This window comes from Rissa tridactyla, chromosome 10, assembly GCF_028500815.1.
Source record: "Rissa tridactyla isolate bRisTri1 chromosome 10, bRisTri1.patW.cur.20221130, whole genome shotgun sequence".
NCBI lineage: Eukaryota > Metazoa > Chordata > Aves > Charadriiformes > Laridae > Rissa > Rissa tridactyla.
In genome coordinates this window covers 165,538-183,143 of record NC_071475.1, presented here as the reverse complement: position 1 = coordinate 183,143, position 17,606 = coordinate 165,538, and the positions used below count along the sequence as shown (strand labels likewise).

General features: G+C 55.5%; 1 protein-coding gene across 2 annotated transcripts in view; it reads left to right on the top strand.

Annotated features, from left to right (window-relative positions):
* The first annotated feature begins 4,274 nt into the window (after positions 1 to 4,274).
* Positions 4,275 to 17,606, top strand: part of TEX264 (testis expressed 264, ER-phagy receptor) — a 42,689-nt gene continuing 29,357 nt past the window's right edge. Inside the window, exons 1-4 of one of the 2 annotated variants that reach the window (XM_054216353.1) lie at positions 4,275 to 4,382; positions 5,412 to 5,479; positions 6,655 to 6,946; positions 13,488 to 13,709. In XM_054216353.1, the coding sequence (XP_054072328.1) occupies positions 6,689 to 6,946; positions 13,488 to 13,709 (480 nt within the window). In that variant the 5' untranslated portion in view covers positions 4,275 to 4,382; positions 5,412 to 5,479; positions 6,655 to 6,688. Of the gene's footprint in view, positions 4,383 to 4,988; positions 5,306 to 5,411; positions 5,480 to 6,654; positions 6,947 to 13,487; positions 13,710 to 17,606 lie in introns of those variants that run through there. The other variant, XM_054216354.1, reaches the window with a different exon arrangement.

Below are 17,606 nucleotides of genomic sequence, written 5' to 3'. Positions count from 1 at the left end.
TAAATTTGGAGCTGTCATTGTAATGTAATTCTTTACACAGCTGCTAGAGAGGTTTTTAAAAGCGCTATTTACACTTGTGCATTAAAAACAGGAGCACAACATGGCTATAAGAAATTCATTTTCTGGTTTTGAAGCTAGCAGTTAAGATTGGGACAAATGTTCATGTTTGTTCCTTCTGCAGTCGCTCTTGTAAAACTAAAGGAGAACCATTGACATGAAAAGCTCTGTTGGTGTCATTACCGCTGGGCTGCTTTGTTGTGTGGAACGTCAGCTCCTCTCTGGTTAGAATGCAATTGTGTAAGGCTCTTAAAATCCTGTTGAAATCCCTGAAGCCTGTTAGGGGATCCCTCATTAAAAATGCTGGATGACAGTCTAAAGTGTCACTTGCTGTAGAGACTGAGGTTGTTGACAAGACTGCATTAAACCCAGCACTTTTTGTAAGTGTTCGTGCTTCCCAGAGAGACAGAGCGTAGTGTGTTCGTGCTTCCCTCCTTGTTCCTGTCTGTCTGGAAAATGGAAAAACACTCTGGGTAAAATATCTCATGTTTGCAGCGAGAAAAAAAAATCTAAACTTAATCTAGACTTCATGTACAAGAGAGGAGGCTGAAAAAAAAGACAGAAAAGCCTGGTTTGTGGATGTGTATTCTTCTGTACCTTAAAGACAACGTAACATCATCCTCAGGATGAAGAAGGAAGTACATGATTGCTGCTAAAATAATGAAAGTTGAAGGCATACCACGGGAGGAGAAATTAAGAGATTATTTCAATGTAAATGTCCCTATAAAATAAGTTTTTCACCAGGAAAAGATGTGTATAGCCCTGTTCTTTATGTGTGTGTGATACACTGTAGTAGGAGGTACAAATATTCACAGCACAGGTAAAGGGAGATACTCCCCTCTGGATTGAACACAAACATCTTTATCTGTGAAAAGTATCGCTACTGATTTGAGGAGAACAGAACACGGCGGTAGAGAAGAGATCCCTTCTGAGGACTGGCCCCTGCCTGGCATCACAGGAGGAATTTGACCAGACCTGTTTGGTCGTGAGTCAAAGTTGTGCACTCTAGTTCCACTACCAGAGCTATTGAGATTTAAACCAAGATTTTGATCTCGGTTTAAAATGATTTTCAGGAGAGTTCAAGATGAATAATGCATCCTGCCAGACTCATAAGGGATCTTTTATTCACAGAAAATCAAAGCGATGTACAAATGTGATTGCTGGCCTTGGGGAGGTGAGTCTGAATGTCTGCTTATCATTCACAGTAGTTACCAGAGATGATGTGACATCTGAAAGGAAGAGATGAAAGCTCCATCACAATTTGTTAAATAAAAACCACTTCAGTATCTCGCTAAATAGCTGTTAATCAGAGGTGCAGAATTCTAATCTGCTGATCAGTGCTTTGATAGCAAAAGGAAGAGCTCATAAGCTATGACCTACAAAAGTTTTTCTTCCATAACTTCATGAAAGTTTCCTTGTAGTATCCATGGAAATTTCCCATGACAGAAGTCAGGATTAAGACAAAGGGCCTAGCAAAATACCTGGAGTAATCTGTCTAATTCTGTGCATTCCTCTTTTAAAATATGAAGTCAAAATGGAATAAGTATAGAAAAGGGGAATGGAGAATGATTTGTAAGAACACAATTTTTTTTTTTTAAATTTATCCCAGCAAAATAAAAGCCATAATAATGAGATGGTTCCCCCTAAAGTAATAAAACTCACCAGAGACTGAAGTCAGTGCACACACAAGAAAAGACAGGTACACGCTAGTTCTAAATAAAAGTGTATTGGGAACCTTCTACTCACCCCCATGTCTCCAGAGGAAGTGTTTGGAAATATTGCGGGAAGCCGGACAGGTGGGACCGTGCAAGGCCAGCCTGCCCACATCTGCTCCTGCTCACAGCCCACCTCCGTTGCTGTCTGCCGCTGGGAGAGAATTAAATGAGAATGGGCTGATCTGCATACACCATCAGAGACGCGTGCGGCCCAGCACCGCCCGAACAAGTCTGCTGGGACCAAGTGTCCACCATATTGGCCACCCAGGACCCCTGCTGGAGAGCTGGCCCGTCCGGCTGGCACCGTCAGAGGCCAGCGGTGGGTGTGCGGTGTGGCTAAGCAGTGCTGAGCAGGTGAGGACAACTTGGGAGCCCACCAGAGAGCTCATGTTTTACATCCTTCCGCCTCGAGGTAGTTTGAGCAAAGGTATGAAGCTGTTAAATGAGACCTGAATTTTAGCGTTTGCTGTTGTAATGGGAAAAGGTTTGTGTTAAGTATTAGATGTGTGCCGAGTTAAATAACTGCAAGGCTGGAGGAAAGAGAAGCATCTGATGGCCAGAGCTGGCAGTTAAAGAGCTTTTGAGTTCTGTTCCTCTTCCTGCCAGTGATTCACAGCACAGCTCCAGACGAGACACGTAACCAAGCTGAAATATTTTCTTCCAGCTGCAAAAGAGCTGTAACACCAAATAGAAGGAGGGCCTCTGAGGTTTAACTAATTGCGGTTTACAGAAAGGCTTGAGATCCTCACTAGGAAGCTGCTGGAGAAAGGCAAGTATTACAGTATTTCAAACTACTGTTCATAAATGAGCTCTTTGGCTTCACATGGGTGAAAAGCAGTGCCTAGAACTGCCGCTGCAAACAGCCCCGACAAAGGGGGTTGGGACATATGTGGGAAACGGATGTGAAACCACAGCAGGAGAGACGGCAGCAAACTCCGCTGCTTCTTGTCGCTGTGTCTGGAGGTGGCTCGGTTATTGGAGGTGGTGGGTTATTGGGTGTACCAGCAAACTTTCCCTGCTAAGAGGGCTGAAGAGGCTGGAGAAAGCTTGGTGTAGAGGGAGGTGTGAAGATTGCTTTTATACAGGGGGAAGAAAAGGAGGAAATTATGTCTCTGTCCTTCTAGCCTGTCTCTCTTGAAGGAGGAGCAGGAGGTGGGAAGGCTGCTTGCTCCTCTTGGGTACTGTGCTTGGTGCCACTCCTTGGAAAGAAATGGGGGCCTGAGGAGTTGTCTGAGAAGCAGCAAAGGCTGAGGGCTGAGCACTGGCGCTCTGTGGTGCTGCGTCCTCTGTGTGGGAGCTGCAGGACGGGGCATGCTCCCGAGGGTGTCCCGAAGTGGGAGCAGGCTGTGAAGCTGCCTCGTAACAGTTGTCCGAGCACATCAGAGCTTGGGGTGGGGAGAGGCGTGCAAGATGGTGGTGCTCCTGACGAGCTCCTGGTCTGGCTGAAGTTTTGTTGGTCTTCAGCAACTAGTTAATGTGGTTGCCCTCTGGGTGATAAAGCCCAGCTGATGGAAAGGAAAGCGGTGAGCCTCCTGGCCGCTGCTGTGGAGTGCCCCACACCTGCACCAGGCTGAGGGAGGGACAAACGAGCCGAGAATATCTGGCCCAAGCCCCAAAACCCTTGAATGAAACAAACACCTAACTCTTTCTTATCTCTCCTGGTGCTCCCCCTTGTTGGCTGGTGCCATTCGTGCCCGCTGAGCTCTCAGCTGGTTTTCCCTCCAGCTGGGCAGTGGGAAAGCCCGAACACGGGCAGAGGCCACGCTGTTTCTGCCAGGCTGCCACAGCCCCTGCGACGTTCCTGTGGGAACCTGCGAGCTCAAAACCGTCTCCGGGTTTGGTGCGAAGGGCCCTGACGCTGAAGAGCAGCTCTGCCCACTGCCCCGACCGGCCAGGCCTGTGGTCAGGGCCATGACGTGTGGCCGGTGCCTCCTCCAGCGCTGCAGCACCGGCGTATCCAGCGCCTGAGGGACCGAGACCATTGACCGGCGGCTCCGGCTGTTACGGAGCCCAAAGCCTGGGGCAGCTCATCCAGCAGGGACGCGTGCCACACTGCCGCAGCCCTGGCACAGGAGAAGCTGGAGTACATATCGTCGTCGTTTACCGTTCACGTCCAGCTGTACGTGAGGGGAGAGCTGGTCTTGCCGCTGGGCCTCGGGGGCAAGATGGGCTGCGGGCCTGCAGGCCCTGCACCCACAGCCCTCCTGCGCCGCGCAGTGAGGGGCTCCCGGACCGTGGGTGTCCTGGGAAGGGCCGGGGGGCGGCCGGGAGCGGGGCCGGGCCGGGCCCCGCCGCACCGACAGGGAGCGCGTCGGACCCCGCTCGGCGGGGGTGTGCCCTACTGCCGCCCGCCAGGGGGCGCGCTCAACCCCCCAGGGCGCTCCCGCAGTCCCAGCAGGCCAGCCCCGCCCCCCGCCGGAGGCCCCGCCCCTTTCCTCTCTCCGCCAGTGGCAGGGCCCAGCGCCCCGCCCCGCCCGCTGCCCCGCCCCGCCCCGCCCCGCCCCGGTGTCCGCGCGCAGCCGCCGCTGCCGGCGGCGGGGCGGTCCCGGCGGGGCGGGGCCAGCGAGGCGCCGGCATTGCTCCGGCCCGGCCGTCAGCGGCGAGCCCCGGGTGAGGAGTGCAGGGACCCGCCGCGATCCCTCCGGCCGTTACCGGGGCGGGGGGGCGTCTCTGCGTGGGGGGCGGTGTCGGGGCCGGGCAGACCAGCACCGCTCCGCTCCGTTCCGGTCCCCCCCGCCCCAGGCCGCGGCCTGCTTGGAGCCGGTGGGCGCCGGCCGGGCCCGGCGGCGGCTCGGCGGGTCCCTCCCCGCTCCGGCGGCGGGAGTTGCAGCCGGTGGCTGCGCTGGTGGTGAGGGCGCCGCTCGCCGCCAGGCAGGGCCGGGAGCCGCGGGTCCGGGCAGGCAGGGCCGGGTGCCTCCCGCTGCCGGCACTTGGGGCCGCTCGGGTCAAACCCTCCCCTCCGCACGGGCACCGGAGTGAAACGGCCTCCGGGCTGGGCAGGGGCCGGGCGAGCTCTGCTGCTGCTGCCCGTGAGGAGGGCAGGTGGGAAAGGGCCCGTGCCTGCTACCGGCAGGAAACGAGCCACGGGAACCGGGAAGAATAGCCCAAAATACCCTCTTCTCCCCTGGGGCTGGCCGTCTCCAGGGCCCTCAGGCTGGCTGTTGGCAGCTCGGGGAGAATCGCCAAAACCGTGATTTGAAGTAATAAATCTGTGTTGGCTATAGGGAGGAGGTGAGGCGCTGCTGGGAGTCGGGATGGATGTATAGCTCCAGCCAGGCTATGGGTCCGGGAGCGCTCGGCTGCGAGGTCCCCTGGGAGCAGCACCCGCTGCGGCTTGGGTGTCCCGGGGGAGCCCGGGGTGGGATGCGCCAGCAGAGGCAGCTGCAGGACGTCGCCCTCCTTCACCATTCCATCCCAATTTCTGTGTTTCTCGGTGCCCGTGCATTCACCCGCAGAGTTTTGGGAAGAAATCTCAGCCTGCAGGGTCCTGTGGGAGAAGGTGTTCCTCGGGACACCCCTCCTCTGGGGAGCAGGTCAGAGCCGACGGGGCGCCTTTCTGGTGCTCTGCCGTCACTCTGTTTTGCTTTTGACCTTGTGAGTTTGAAAGGAAGCAATGATATTTATTTTTTCCTGCTGCAGCGCGGCGGATCCCACACCCCTGTGGGGCAGATGTCGTGAACCGTTTCTGGGCTGAGCTGGTTTTTCAGGTGAGTAGGGCCATGGCGCGATCCAGTCCCCAGCCTGGTGGTGCCAGGAGCGGTGCTGGCTCTACAGGGCTTGGTCTGGCTAAACCGCTCCTCGACGGGGTCGAGCAGAGCGGAGCTGCCTGCAGTTCCTACCAGGATGTGGCTTTTTCTCTTGCCATAAAGCTGAGCGAGCAGCAGCTGCTGTGAGCAACTTTTTTTTGGACAAAGTGTGTTTATAACACGGAGGTAAAAGTGAGTTGTTTACTTCAATCTTCGCTTTCAAACCTAGCTCCGGTCAAAGTCCCAGGGCAGCATCGCAGCCAATCCTTGTGATCAGAGCTGTGTTTCAAGGGAGAATAAAACACAAACAACTCTCCTGCGCTGGGTTGGGTTGCGACTCCCCAGAGCGGTTGCACTTGGTGGGTGAAAACAAGCAGGAGGCGTTCGCAAGGCTGCTGGGTCCCACAGTCAGCGCGAGAGAGAAAAGGCAGCAAACAAAACAGGAAGCCTTGGTTGGGGTTATAAGAACTCATTTAGGTTAAAAAAAGCCATCTAAAAGGAATACCGGTAATTTGTTCCACCTAAGTGTGTTGGGGATGCTTTTTCTGGCATCTTCAGCTTCCTCTGAGCCTCTCTGGGTACTTGGATCTGGATGCAGGGCTCAGCTCTGAACCAGCGTGGTCCTTGTTCGGGTCATTAAAGGCCTGGGCTTCTAGACTTTTTGACAAAGGGGATGCCCTGGTCACCATGTTGGGTCTGGTATCTAGAAATGATAAATTATTTTATTACGGTCCCCTGATCCTTAGCCCAGTGCTGTCTATCTGTTGATTTGTTGAGTGATGCAGGCTCCTGAGGTAGTTTTCAGTCTCTCCTGGATGCGGGGCTGAACGTGAACAGTGTGGCTGGTTCTGGGGAGATGGGGATGATGCCTCTCCATCCTCCCTCCATAACCACCTCATTCCCAAGAGGTGCTGAAGCAGTATAATTTGTACCTGGTGACCAATTGGAACAGGCTGATGCAACATGGGACTAATATACAGGAGGTTTCTAGGGGATTTCCACTGTCTTTGAGCTTCACACATAAGAGGAGTTGGAAGGGGGTGTCTTTAGCTGCAAATAAATAGCTTTAGAGAGCAATTGCTTATCCAAGTGCTAGCTTAACTCCCCTCCTTTTTCTTCTCTCCTCTCGCCACTAGTCCATCAGGAAACCTGGAGCACCAAGTGTCCATCATGTCCGACTGGGTGCTCCTTGGGCTGATCGCGGCGCTGGTCGTGCTGCTGCTGCTGACTGTCTTCGGTTTCGTTGTCTACTCGGGGCTCTTCACGGAGGTGGTTGTGAGTGCTGGCTCCCCGCCTCTCGGCAGCATCACGCTGGCCTACAAGTTCAGGGTAGGCCCGTATGGGGAATCTGGGCAGCTCTTCACGGACGGCTGCAGCATCTCTTCAAAGCTCTGCTCCATCGGCGTCTACTACGACAACCCTCACACGGTAAGGTGTGCCCGGTGGGGCTGGCAAGCTATTGTGGTTAGCACCGTTTTCCCGGCTCGGGATGCTTCCTGACTCTATTTCAGGCACTTGAAGCTCATCCTCTGAAGATGTGCACTGAGGTTCACAAGTTTTCCCAGATCTGCAGAGGATGCTCTGTGGGGAAAGGCGGCTGAAAGCAGATGTTTTTTTGGATAATCCTGGAGGGCATTGGCTGAGTGAATCTTGCTATCTTCTGATAGCTCCTGCTGAACAAGTTATCAGCAGGAAAACGGATCTGGTTATGGAGCAGAGGCCAACGTCTATGACCCCAAGGTGAGGCATTCCTTGGCAGATCTCCTGGCTGCAGGAAGTGCAGCTGAGGCTCCTTCTGGACTTGCACCTTTGTGTTTCAAAGCAGATGGTCTCTTCAGCTTCCTATGTCCTCATCCATACTCCTTCTCTTGTTTCTAGTGCTCTCATGTATTTTGGAGCTTCCCTGTAGTCCTTGCATCCCCTGAGAGTTCTTACTGAAACCTCAGGTGGTGCATGCTGAGGGCTCCTGTCTGATGAAACAGTTACTCCATGATGCTCTTCAGGCTGAGGGGTGAGCAGAAAGTGCACTGCCTGATGGCTGCCAGCCAGAGCTGAGTACTCCAGCGGGTACAGTCCAGGACAAGGAGCAGGCAAAAGTGCACCAGAACTTGCTGGGGGGTGAGGAGCCTGGCTGCTGATGCTCGGTGGCACTGGGGTCTCCGGATGATGGCATGTGGGCATTTGTCCGCGGCAGACAGCCTGGCTACCCGGTAATTCTGCAGTAGCTAGTGTGACTGTGAAGGAATGCTGTGGGGGGGAGGGATGGCGGGGTGGCCTGAAGCGCTCTGTGTGTGCTTGGGCACGTGTGCTGGGGGCTGGCGTGGGGCACGGTGCTTGGGCTGATAGCATTCGCCCAGGGCTTCTGCTCTGGGGGAGACTGGCCCTGCTTTAGGAACCCTCATGGGCCGTGTACTAGCATTGTTGCTTGCACAATGGTGTTCCCAAGGGTTGGACCAGCTTAGAGGGAACTCGTACATGAAAACGTAGTGCTGAGCGGCTCCTTGGAGCGCTGTGGCAGGAAGGTATCGGAGGCGAGAAAACACTAAGTTGACTGTGCTCAGCAGAGCCTGGTGCACTCAAACACTTTGTGTCTTTTTATCCTGTGACAAGCTGACTTATCTTTACCTTCCAGTTTTTGCTTCTGGATCATGGGAGACAGAGAAGAGCCTCCCTGCAGTGCCTCTTCCTGGCCTGGGAAGGAGGGTGGCGGGGAGGACGTGTCCTCTCCATGATGAGCCAGACAGAGGCAGGGTTCCGCTAGATGTGCTTGAAGACTTTTGTCCACAAAAAGTGTTGTGTTTGGAGTGGGTGAGGGATGGGAGCCATGGGGTGAGGATAAGTGTTGGGGGAATTGGCCACTAATTTGTGTCCTTGTCCTCGTGTCGAGGTCCTCCTCTGGAATTGAGAACCCTGGTTTTACTGCGTCTTCCCTCAGTGTCTCTGGGGGCAGAGCTGGGCAGCTGGTGCTGTCAGAAGGGCTCAGCGTCCGTGTTTGGTGCTGCCCTGCTCCAGGGATGTCATGTGGGCATGCCTGTGGTTGCCCTGCAGACCTTCTGCTTGGGCGCTGTGCCTTGCCTCTCTGTTTGCCAAAGCACGGACTAGTGAAAGCTTTTACTGCTGGGGCCCACAGATCCTGATAAGGATATTTGTGACTCCTGCCATGGCAGGCACAGGGAGTGGTTTCCCTGCTGGGAAGGAGCGGCTCCTACGTGACCCTGGAAAGTTGGGGTGTCCATGCAGGATGAAGCTGCCTCCTCTTTCTGGTCCTGTCTCTTTTCTCCTCTTCCCTGCAGTTGTTGTGTCTCTGCCCTTACCCTGCAGTTGGAGCAGGCAGTGGAGCTGCAGAATGTGTTTCTGTGTCTCCGGTGGCCATCCAGGGTTTTGGAAGCCATCTGTTTCTCCTTTTGCAGTTGGACCTCTCATGAGGGGAAGACCTTCTCTGCCAGCATGGCTGAATGGCACCTGGTGGCCAAGGAGGCCCGTCTTGGTCTCAGTGACTGGGGGAGGTTTCTCTGGATTCAGGGCTCATCTGGTGGAGGCAGCTCTTGGTCTGTTGTGGTCAAGGCGCTCTGGGACCTCTGCCTGGTGGCCTAGCTGGTGCCCAGTCTGGACTACAGCATGCTCCTGGATCTGGAGACCCTCTTCCCTCCACCCCTGCTGAGGGGTCTGTACTTGCTTGCCCATGGACTGGCCACTGATCCGGTGTGGGGTGTGGGTGCCTTCAGCTGGTGTGCGAGAGGAGCTCCTTGCACAGGGCAGGATACTGTGGGGAGCTACAATTCATGGTGGGTCCCTCGTGAAGGATGGTAGTGAATTCATGTGGGTCTCTAGATGTTATGGAGGGTGTGTGGCCCCAAGTCGGTGCGTCAGGCTGGGAGATCCTGGTGGTCATGCTGGGGATTTGCCTCCCTCTTGGAGCCTGCTGGACAGGTGGTGCTCTAGGATGGGCACAGCGAGGGCTCTGGGTGCTGCACATGTGTGGAGTGAGCCTGGAGGGTGCTGGAAGCTCTCGGGGACCAACAAAGCCTATAATGCATCTCTGTGTCCAGCCATCCCAAGCTCTGGAGGCCATGCAGTTGGCTGTTGTGACGGGAACCTAACCTGCCCTCAAAGGCTTGGCAGGCAGCCCTGCAGACCTTGCCCTTCTCTGGAAGGGCTGTCTTTGCTCATGACATTGGGCAGGTGACATCAACCCTAGCCTCCTGCCTCCATAGGCACAGTAGTGGCTGGGGCACAGCAGGGCCGTGCAGGATGTAGCTGTGGTGCCTGGGGCTCCGTACGGCAGCAGGAGCCTCCTCTCGCCTGACACCCCTGAGCACGCCATCAGACCTGGGTTCTACCAGAGGAGCTGGAGTGCTGGTGGGACCTTCTCCAGGCTGATCTGTGGCTCCTGAATTGGTTGATCTGCGTGTCACTGACAGGCAGGCCAGGCCAGGTAGGGTGCTGGGAGTGAGGATGTCCTTGGGCAGAGGGCTGCCTTGCCTCTGAGCAGGTAAAGAAGGGGCCAGTTTTGTGTGGATCGCTTGGTGGGCAGCTGCAATGCTCGTGCCTGGTGTGCTGGCTCAGGCACTGAACACCCCGACGTCCTTTGGGATGCCCCTGTGTGCTTGTACCTGCTGTAGCCATGGTGGCACGGAACAGGAGATGGGGTGCACTGCTGGCTTCTCAGTCCTGGAGGTCCAGTGAGGTGGGATTGGTCACCCAGGCTGCCTTTCCCCTGGGAGGAGGAGATGACCTCCTCCTCTTCCTCCTCATTCTCAGTGCTCTCCTGACCTCAGTGAAGCATCCTCTGGCAGAGGCTGGTCCGCCCAGAGCTGGCCACCTACCACAAATGTTGACTTGTCACCAAAAATAGACCTTTTGTCATCAGGCAGCAGAACGTGCTCGCTGACCGCTGTGTCCTGTGGTGTCCCTGGCTGAGTGCCGGTGGGCTCTGGCCAGTCGCCTGGAGCCTGGCTCTCGGCCACCGGCTCCTGGGGGGTTTGGTGCCCACGGGGCTGTGGCAGGAAGGGGTTGATGACCTGCAGGTGTCAGTGCGGCATTTGCTGTGCTGGTGGACTCTTGGGCAAAGGAGGCTCTTGTGAGGAGAGAGGACGGGAATGCCAGAGTTGGGGAGCAGTGGCTGTGTGCTGGCTCTCGGCCTGGAGTGGGGCTGGGGGGGCCCTGTGGCCTGGAGCCTGTGGGCTGCCTTGGGGTCACACCACGCCTCAGGGTGGCCGCTGTCACTGGCATCCCTGGGCTCCCTGCTGGCTCCTGCCTCTCCGGCATTCACACAAGGATGCTCCCTGAGTGCTGCCAAGCCGCTGCCAGCAATGTTTTATGTGTTTTAATGGACAAGATTAATATTAATTTGCACTTTTTTTTTCTTTTTCCTTTTTATTTAATATTTAGCAGCCCAGAGGACTTCTCCCTCCTTCTCCCACCTCTGCCAGGAACAAAAATAACTTGTCAGCAAGGACTGGATGTGGCAGACGTGTTTGTGCTCAGCTCCAGCCAAGCGCTTCTGCTCATATTCAGCTGTAGGCACGTGCTAGGGCCTTTCGCCTGCAGTGCACATGTTCGTGTGCTCAGACACCGGCCTGTGCCCAAGCGTTGGATGGATGAGGCCAAAACGCTTTCTGAATGCAGGAATGGGTTTTGCTCCCATAGGCAAAGCTGTAGATGAATAGGTTAACTAATTGTTTCTAGAACTTCTCTGTTGGGGTGCCTGAGGGAGCAGAGGCCACCCCAAAAGGATGAATTTGTTAGGGAAAAGGCTGGTTTTAACCAGATTGTTTCCTTCCCTCCCTTGAGACAGGCTTTGCCAGGCAGGGGAAGAAGCAAATCTGCCTTGCTGCTGCCCTTGAGAAAGTGGCTGCGGGGCTGCATGCTATGAAAACGAAAGTTAAAAGGAGAAGGGAGGCAGCAAACGCGCCTGGCCCCAGTGATGCTGCCTGCTCTGTTGATTGCTCTGGGGCTGGGGGTGGGCTGTCTTTGCTCAGGATGCAAGTGGAGATGGCGTGTTTAAAGGAATTTTATCTAGATTTCCCTTATCTCTTTGCTTCATCTGGACCTTTCCCCTTGGATGCCTTTTACTGCTGCCTCTTGCTGTCTTTGGGGTGGATCTGCTTCTCCTTCCCGTCCTCAAAGCAGCGATGCTCGGCCCAGCCCTGTCTGCAGCTCCCTCTTGCAGCACAGGAGGGCAAGAGCGAGCCGTCAGGCACGTCGGTCCCCAGCCTGATGGCTGCTGCTGCTTCTGACACCCTGTTTTCTTCCTTCCTATTTACATCTGCTTGTGTTTCCCCTCCAGGATGGTCCTGCCGTGCAGCATTAAAGGGTGTTTAAGAGAAAGGGAGGACAAGCAGTGCGATGTGGGTAGTTATGCTGCAGGAGAAGGCGTTGGTGAGCACAGGCAGAGTCAGGGATGAGATTGGGGACAGCAGAGTGGAGATCCCCTTGGGGGAGTCCTTGGGGGGCACGTGGGGATGGGAAGTGGTAACACACTGGCCTTGTGTGCACCCTCTCTGCCTCCCGTCATCCCCACGAGAGCTTTGTGATGCCAGTGCTTGCAGCGTGTCTGTCTGTCTTGCTGCTGCTGTCGGGCATCCTGACTGGTCCTGGTGAGTTTTGCTGCCTTGTGTGGTGGGTGTTTGGAGACTTTGGTTCTTCAGCACTCACCAGAAGAGGGTGGCAGAAGGTGGCCAGACTTGTGCGTCTGCCGCTCTTGGGTGCTGGCTGCCGCATTGTCTCACTATCCAGCAGGCTTGACAGCAAGTGGCAGGGAAGCACGAGCACTTGGATGATGCCCCCTTACTTGGTGCCTCCTCTGCCCCCTGGGCTCCTTTCTTAGGCCAGTGTGCCCTGGGGGCAGGAGCCTTGTCTCTGCCTGCTGGCTCCTTCCAGCATCTCTTTGGGGGTGCAAAGGACAGCAGCTCTGCTGGGGACAAAGGAGGGAGCTGGGCTCCGATCTCAGCGGTAGGAAGGCACATCATGCCCTTAGGTGGTATCGGCGGGAGTTGCTGGGCTCTCCTGTCCCCTGCTATGTTCCTGCCTCGTGCCATGGGCAAACATGAACTCGAGTGGTGGGATTTTGTTAAAAACCAGAAATGAAACTGTGGCCTGGGTCAACTTTGGTGTGGAGATGCCAGAGTCCTGTGGGCCGTCACTGTACCGGGAGCAGAGCCTTGAGCACCCCCCTTGCTGGGCTGGGAGCCCCACAGTATCCTGTCTTAATGGGAGGCATCCCCAGATCTGGAAAGAGAGCATGTTTTATGTTTTGCATGTTGTTGGGGCCCAGGATGCAAGGAGGTGTGTTTCTCTTTGTGTTGCTACAGAGAGCTTGGTGACTGCATGCAAGTTTTATGTGCCTCAGTTTCCCCACTCCTAAAACTGTGCCAGACTGAGCATGCCTGCTTAGGTGAGACCTGGCAGCCTCTGGATTTCTTTCTGACTTAGTGCTGGTGGCCCATGCTGGTGGGCTGCGTGTCCGGATGACTGCTGGGGGCAGGTGCCCCTGCAGGGTGATCTCCTTGGGGCTGGGACGGAGGCAAGCTGGCAGGTTGTGGTTGCATCTCTTTTTAGCTCCACTTTGGAGTCGCAGGGATGTCCTGCAGATGGGGACGGCGACGATGATGTCTCAACAGTTGGATCTCTCATGGTGGGGTCAGGAGAGACACTTTCTGCAGTGGCTGTCACGCGGGGTGGGTTTGGGTGAGCAGCCCAGTGGGGTTTAGTTCTTCTCTGCTGCAAGTCCCTCTGCTCCCCAAGGAGGGGAGCAGTACCTTCCACACTGGGCTGTGAGCTTAGGCTGGGGGGACAGTTTGGGCCTGGATCAGTCTTGGTTAGGGCAGATGGTTTGGTGTGCCTGATCGTGCTGGGCCATAGCATTTACCCTGGTTCTTGGTGGTCTCCTGCCTCCATGCTCAGCAGGTTGAGATTTTGGCAGGTCTTAAACCTCTCTCTTCTGATGCTGTCTGTCTCCCTCAATCAGGTGGCTCCGGAGAAGTGCCGCTTTGCCATAGGCCGAATCCTGAGCGAGGGAGATGCAAAGCCATCAGAAGAGCAGATCAAGCGGTTCCAGAAGTATGGCTTCAAGATCTTCTCCTTCCCTGCTCCCAGCCATGTGGTTATGGCCACCTTCCCATTCACTACACCGTTGTCCATCCATCTAGCAGTTAACCGTGTCCACCCAGCCCTTGACACCTACATCAAGGTAAGAAAGTGTGGCATGAAGAGCATTGCACGTGTTTGGTGGACTGTCAGAGGCTTCTCTTGCTGACAGCTGATGGGGCTGCTCCGACATGTCATCTCTTGATCTCTTCCCTTGGGCACTACCATCAAGATCTGCTCCTTTTGCAATCTGGCAGGTAGTTCCCCAGCAGGGATGTCCTCCCATTCGCTCTGAAGGCGCAGGGGTGTCTTTGCTGTTTTGTGCTTACGAGAAGCAAGTTCTCATCTGACAACTTGCTGCTTTTCTCTTTAACGCAGAGATAAAAGTTGGTTTTCCCCTTGAGCGTCTTGCTTGTTGTTAGGATCTGGCAGGTATGTGCCCCTTCGGTGTAACGCATCGTGCCATGAAACTTCTGTTTCAAGTGGCAGCCTCACCCGCGGGGCAGCTGTCTTCCACAGGAGTGGGAGGAGAAGTTAGAAACTTTCTTCTGGCCCATGGGCTTATGAAGACTTTCAAGCAATACATTGAAATTTGTGGCCCTTGGCCCTGGCTGGGCAGCTGGCTGCTGTTGGCTGTGTTCGCCCTTGCCCCTGAGCGGAGCAGGTGGCCATCCCCTCTGTTTCTGGTCTTTTTGAAGCCGGCTCTGCTACCTTGCTCTGGCTGCCAGACCAGCTGTGGCAAGGGTGTTCCCAAGCAGCACATCTGACACACACCTCCAGATGCAGGCTTTCCAGAGAGCAAGGGTGGTCCTGGCCAGCCGGGCGATGGAGGGAAGGGATGGTCCCTCCTGGAGGGGGAGGATGCTGGGGAGGGCCCAGCGCTCAGCCCCTGGCTTATCTGACTGTCGAGTTCTGCTGCTTTCGTTTGTTCGTGTTGAAATGCACTATTTATAAACTTGCTTTTCCTGGCAAAACTCCCAGCCCTGTGGGTGAACCGTGTGAATCCCTCCAGCCTGCGCTGTGCCGCAGGGTGGCTGCCTGCGTACCAACCCCAGAATGTCAGGTGGGGGCTCTCTGCTGACCCGCTTGTCCGCCCTGGCCTTAGGCACGTGCGGGCTGGTACCGGCAGAAGATGCATTAACACCAGCAGTGGGTGAGACTGTTGCTGCTCGTCCCTTCCCCGTGCTGGGGAGCTGGTGGAGAGCAGAACCATTTCCTCGTTCTCATCTTCTCGCTCCATCCTCTCTATGTCTCTTCCTGGAGCTCTTCCAGCTGTTTTGGTGCGGGGGGTACCGGGCACTGCTGCCAGCCCTGCAGCGGACGTGTGGGCGTGCGGGGAGGGGGCTGGCGTGGGTGGGAGCATCAGGTTGGGGCTGCGGCAGCGCTCAGCGACGTGGGGCTGACGCTGCCTTACCTGGGGAAAGGTCCCGGCAAGTGCATCTGTCGCATGAGAGACAGGAGTTGTTAGAGCTAAAATGGGAACCACGGGTTGTTCTGGGAGCACCTGGCAGCATTTAATGGGAGCGGACGATTTCAAATTAAAATACATAACTGAAATCGCATGGAAACGCAGCACCCAGGGATGCGTGCGGAGGGAGGGGACAACAGCATGTGTGTCAGGGTGCGTGCCTGCGTCCGTCCCCAAGTCCCACAGCAGAGCGTGGCCCCTCTGCCTGTGTTAGACTGACCGTGGGGATGCAGGCAGGGAGGCGATGGGTTGCCTGGCTGGCATGGGGCAGAGGCGGTGGGTGCTGCTGGTCCCCACACACTGCACAGTGGGGATGCCCTGGCTCTCTCTGACGTGGTGTGGGGGACTTTGGAGGCTGTTTGTAGCCATGCCAGCAGCATCCCTGACGCTTCTCCCTTGGGCTGGACCGCCCTGGGACTGGGCTGACACTTGCTGGGGTGGAGGGATGGGGCGGGAGGGGGGGGGAAACTTTCATGGAAACAGGTGACCTGTGCCGGTTGGTGGTGGGAATGGGCGTTGCCATGGAGACAGCTTCTCCAAATAGCATCCTTCATCCCACCCCCGGCACCCGGCTCCCTTAAGCAACCCGAGACAGCAGTGAGACAGAGATTTGCTTTATTTATTTATTTCATGCTGTGCCTGCCTTGAGAAGAGTGCTGTTAATGAGAGCTGGGGGTCAGGCCCATCAAACGTGCAGGTTCCCCGCTGCCCTCCCATCCCGGTGGCAGCAGGGAGGAAGCGGGTGGGATGGCAAAAGCCAGGAGCCATGAAAGGGGGCTCAGCAGTAGAGATGAAACAACGGCTCCCGTGGAGAGAGGGCATTATCTGAAGTGGAGGGAGGATGGCATGGCCGCCTAGTCATAGGAAGGAGGTGTGGGAGAGCAGAGGATGGAGAGGGAGGTGGAGGAGGCAGGGAGAGGGGTGGAAGGTGGGGAGTGAGGGTGGAGAAAGCTTTAGAGACGCTGAAGAATAGGGGAGGGGAAAGGGAAGAGAAGGGGACTGGAGGAGATGTGTGCGGTAAAGAAGCTGAGGGTCTGGGGACCGGTTGAGGGAGCAGGACAGCGAGATGTGGTGGGGAAGTCTGGGGCAGAGCTGGAAGGTGGCCCTCTAGGGTCCTTCCTGCAGCATCCCCTGAGGTTAACTGCTGGGGATGTTGGGCCCCCGAGACCAAAGGCTGGTGGACGTGGAGCAGGAGAGTGGCTCCCTCTGGACTCGCTGGTGCCGTGCTGAAGTTACTGGGGATGTCCATGGCTCGGGTTTCCCGAGCAGTGCGGGTGCAGTGGTGCTGGCTTTCAGCAGCCTGGGCTTTGTGTGTCCCAGCCTGATGCTGCTTCAGAAGAGTAAAAATAAAATTGATAACAATAATTAAAAAAATAAATAGGATGGCGGAATCTCTTTTCGTTAGAGACGGAAGGGAGATGGACTGGCATGGAGCAGGAGGCGCTGTGGTCAGGCTGACCTTGCAGCGTGCCTCCTCACTTCCCTGGCTCTCATGGGGCTCAGGAGCTGGCGTTTCCATGACTCTTTCAGGAACTGTGGGGAAATGGATGCAGCCGTCCATGGTAGGTAAGAGGACATCCTTCCCCTGGGATGGCAGGCTGGTGGCAGCAGCGACTTGCTGGCTAGAATTGCCTTTGGAGATGCCCAGGAGAGCCTGCTGGCTCGCTGCTCCGAGCATGGGTTATTTAAGGCATAGACTGGGGTTATTTAGTGTCCCTAGAAAGCATTTCTTCCGTAATAGCTCCTGCCGATGCCTCTCCCAGCTGCCAGGCAGGTATGCCTCACTTTCCCAGGGCGTACACTCCTGCCCCACGCCAGAGCTGCCGGTCAGACCCATCAGTCCCAACTCCTGGATGCAAAGGAGAGCTCCTGCAAAGCTCTTCCCTGGTGGAGACCCTTTCTGACAGCTCTGGGAGTGGGTTATTCCCTTGTAACCTGTACGGTGCTAGAAGGACATGGTTTGCTCCTGTTTACAGCCAGCGAAACATGTTATTCCTTAGGCCGCTGGCTTAGAGAGAGCTGTGCTCCGCTTCTCAGCTATGGCAGTTTAGGATGCAGTCACCTCTTGCCTCTCTCTTTGATAAACTAAATATACAGAGCTTGTAAAGTCTTCCACTGGCATATTTTCCAGTATTTTCTGGATTTTCCAATCTTAATTCCGGGATCCTTTTTTGGACCTGTTTTCATCTTAGAAAGTTCTTTGACTTGTCAGTAGCACAAATGGATGCTTTATTTCAGCAATGGTCTTATTGCTGTGGTGCACAGACCTCTGGGGGAGATTTTGTCCCCTGCCACGGACCCCCCCATCATGGGTTTGTTCTGAGCCAGCTAACAGTGACTTCAGACATGTGCCACTGTCCTTTGGAGTTGTAGTTTCTTGATTAAAAATGGGAAATGGTACCAAGTCCTATGTCTTCCCTCTGTTCGAATGAGTGACATGAGCAGTGGTTTATTTATCAGTCAAGCCTGCGATCCCCGTAAAAATAAATCACATTTGACAACAGGATCTGACAGCTGTAAGCAAGTGTTGGT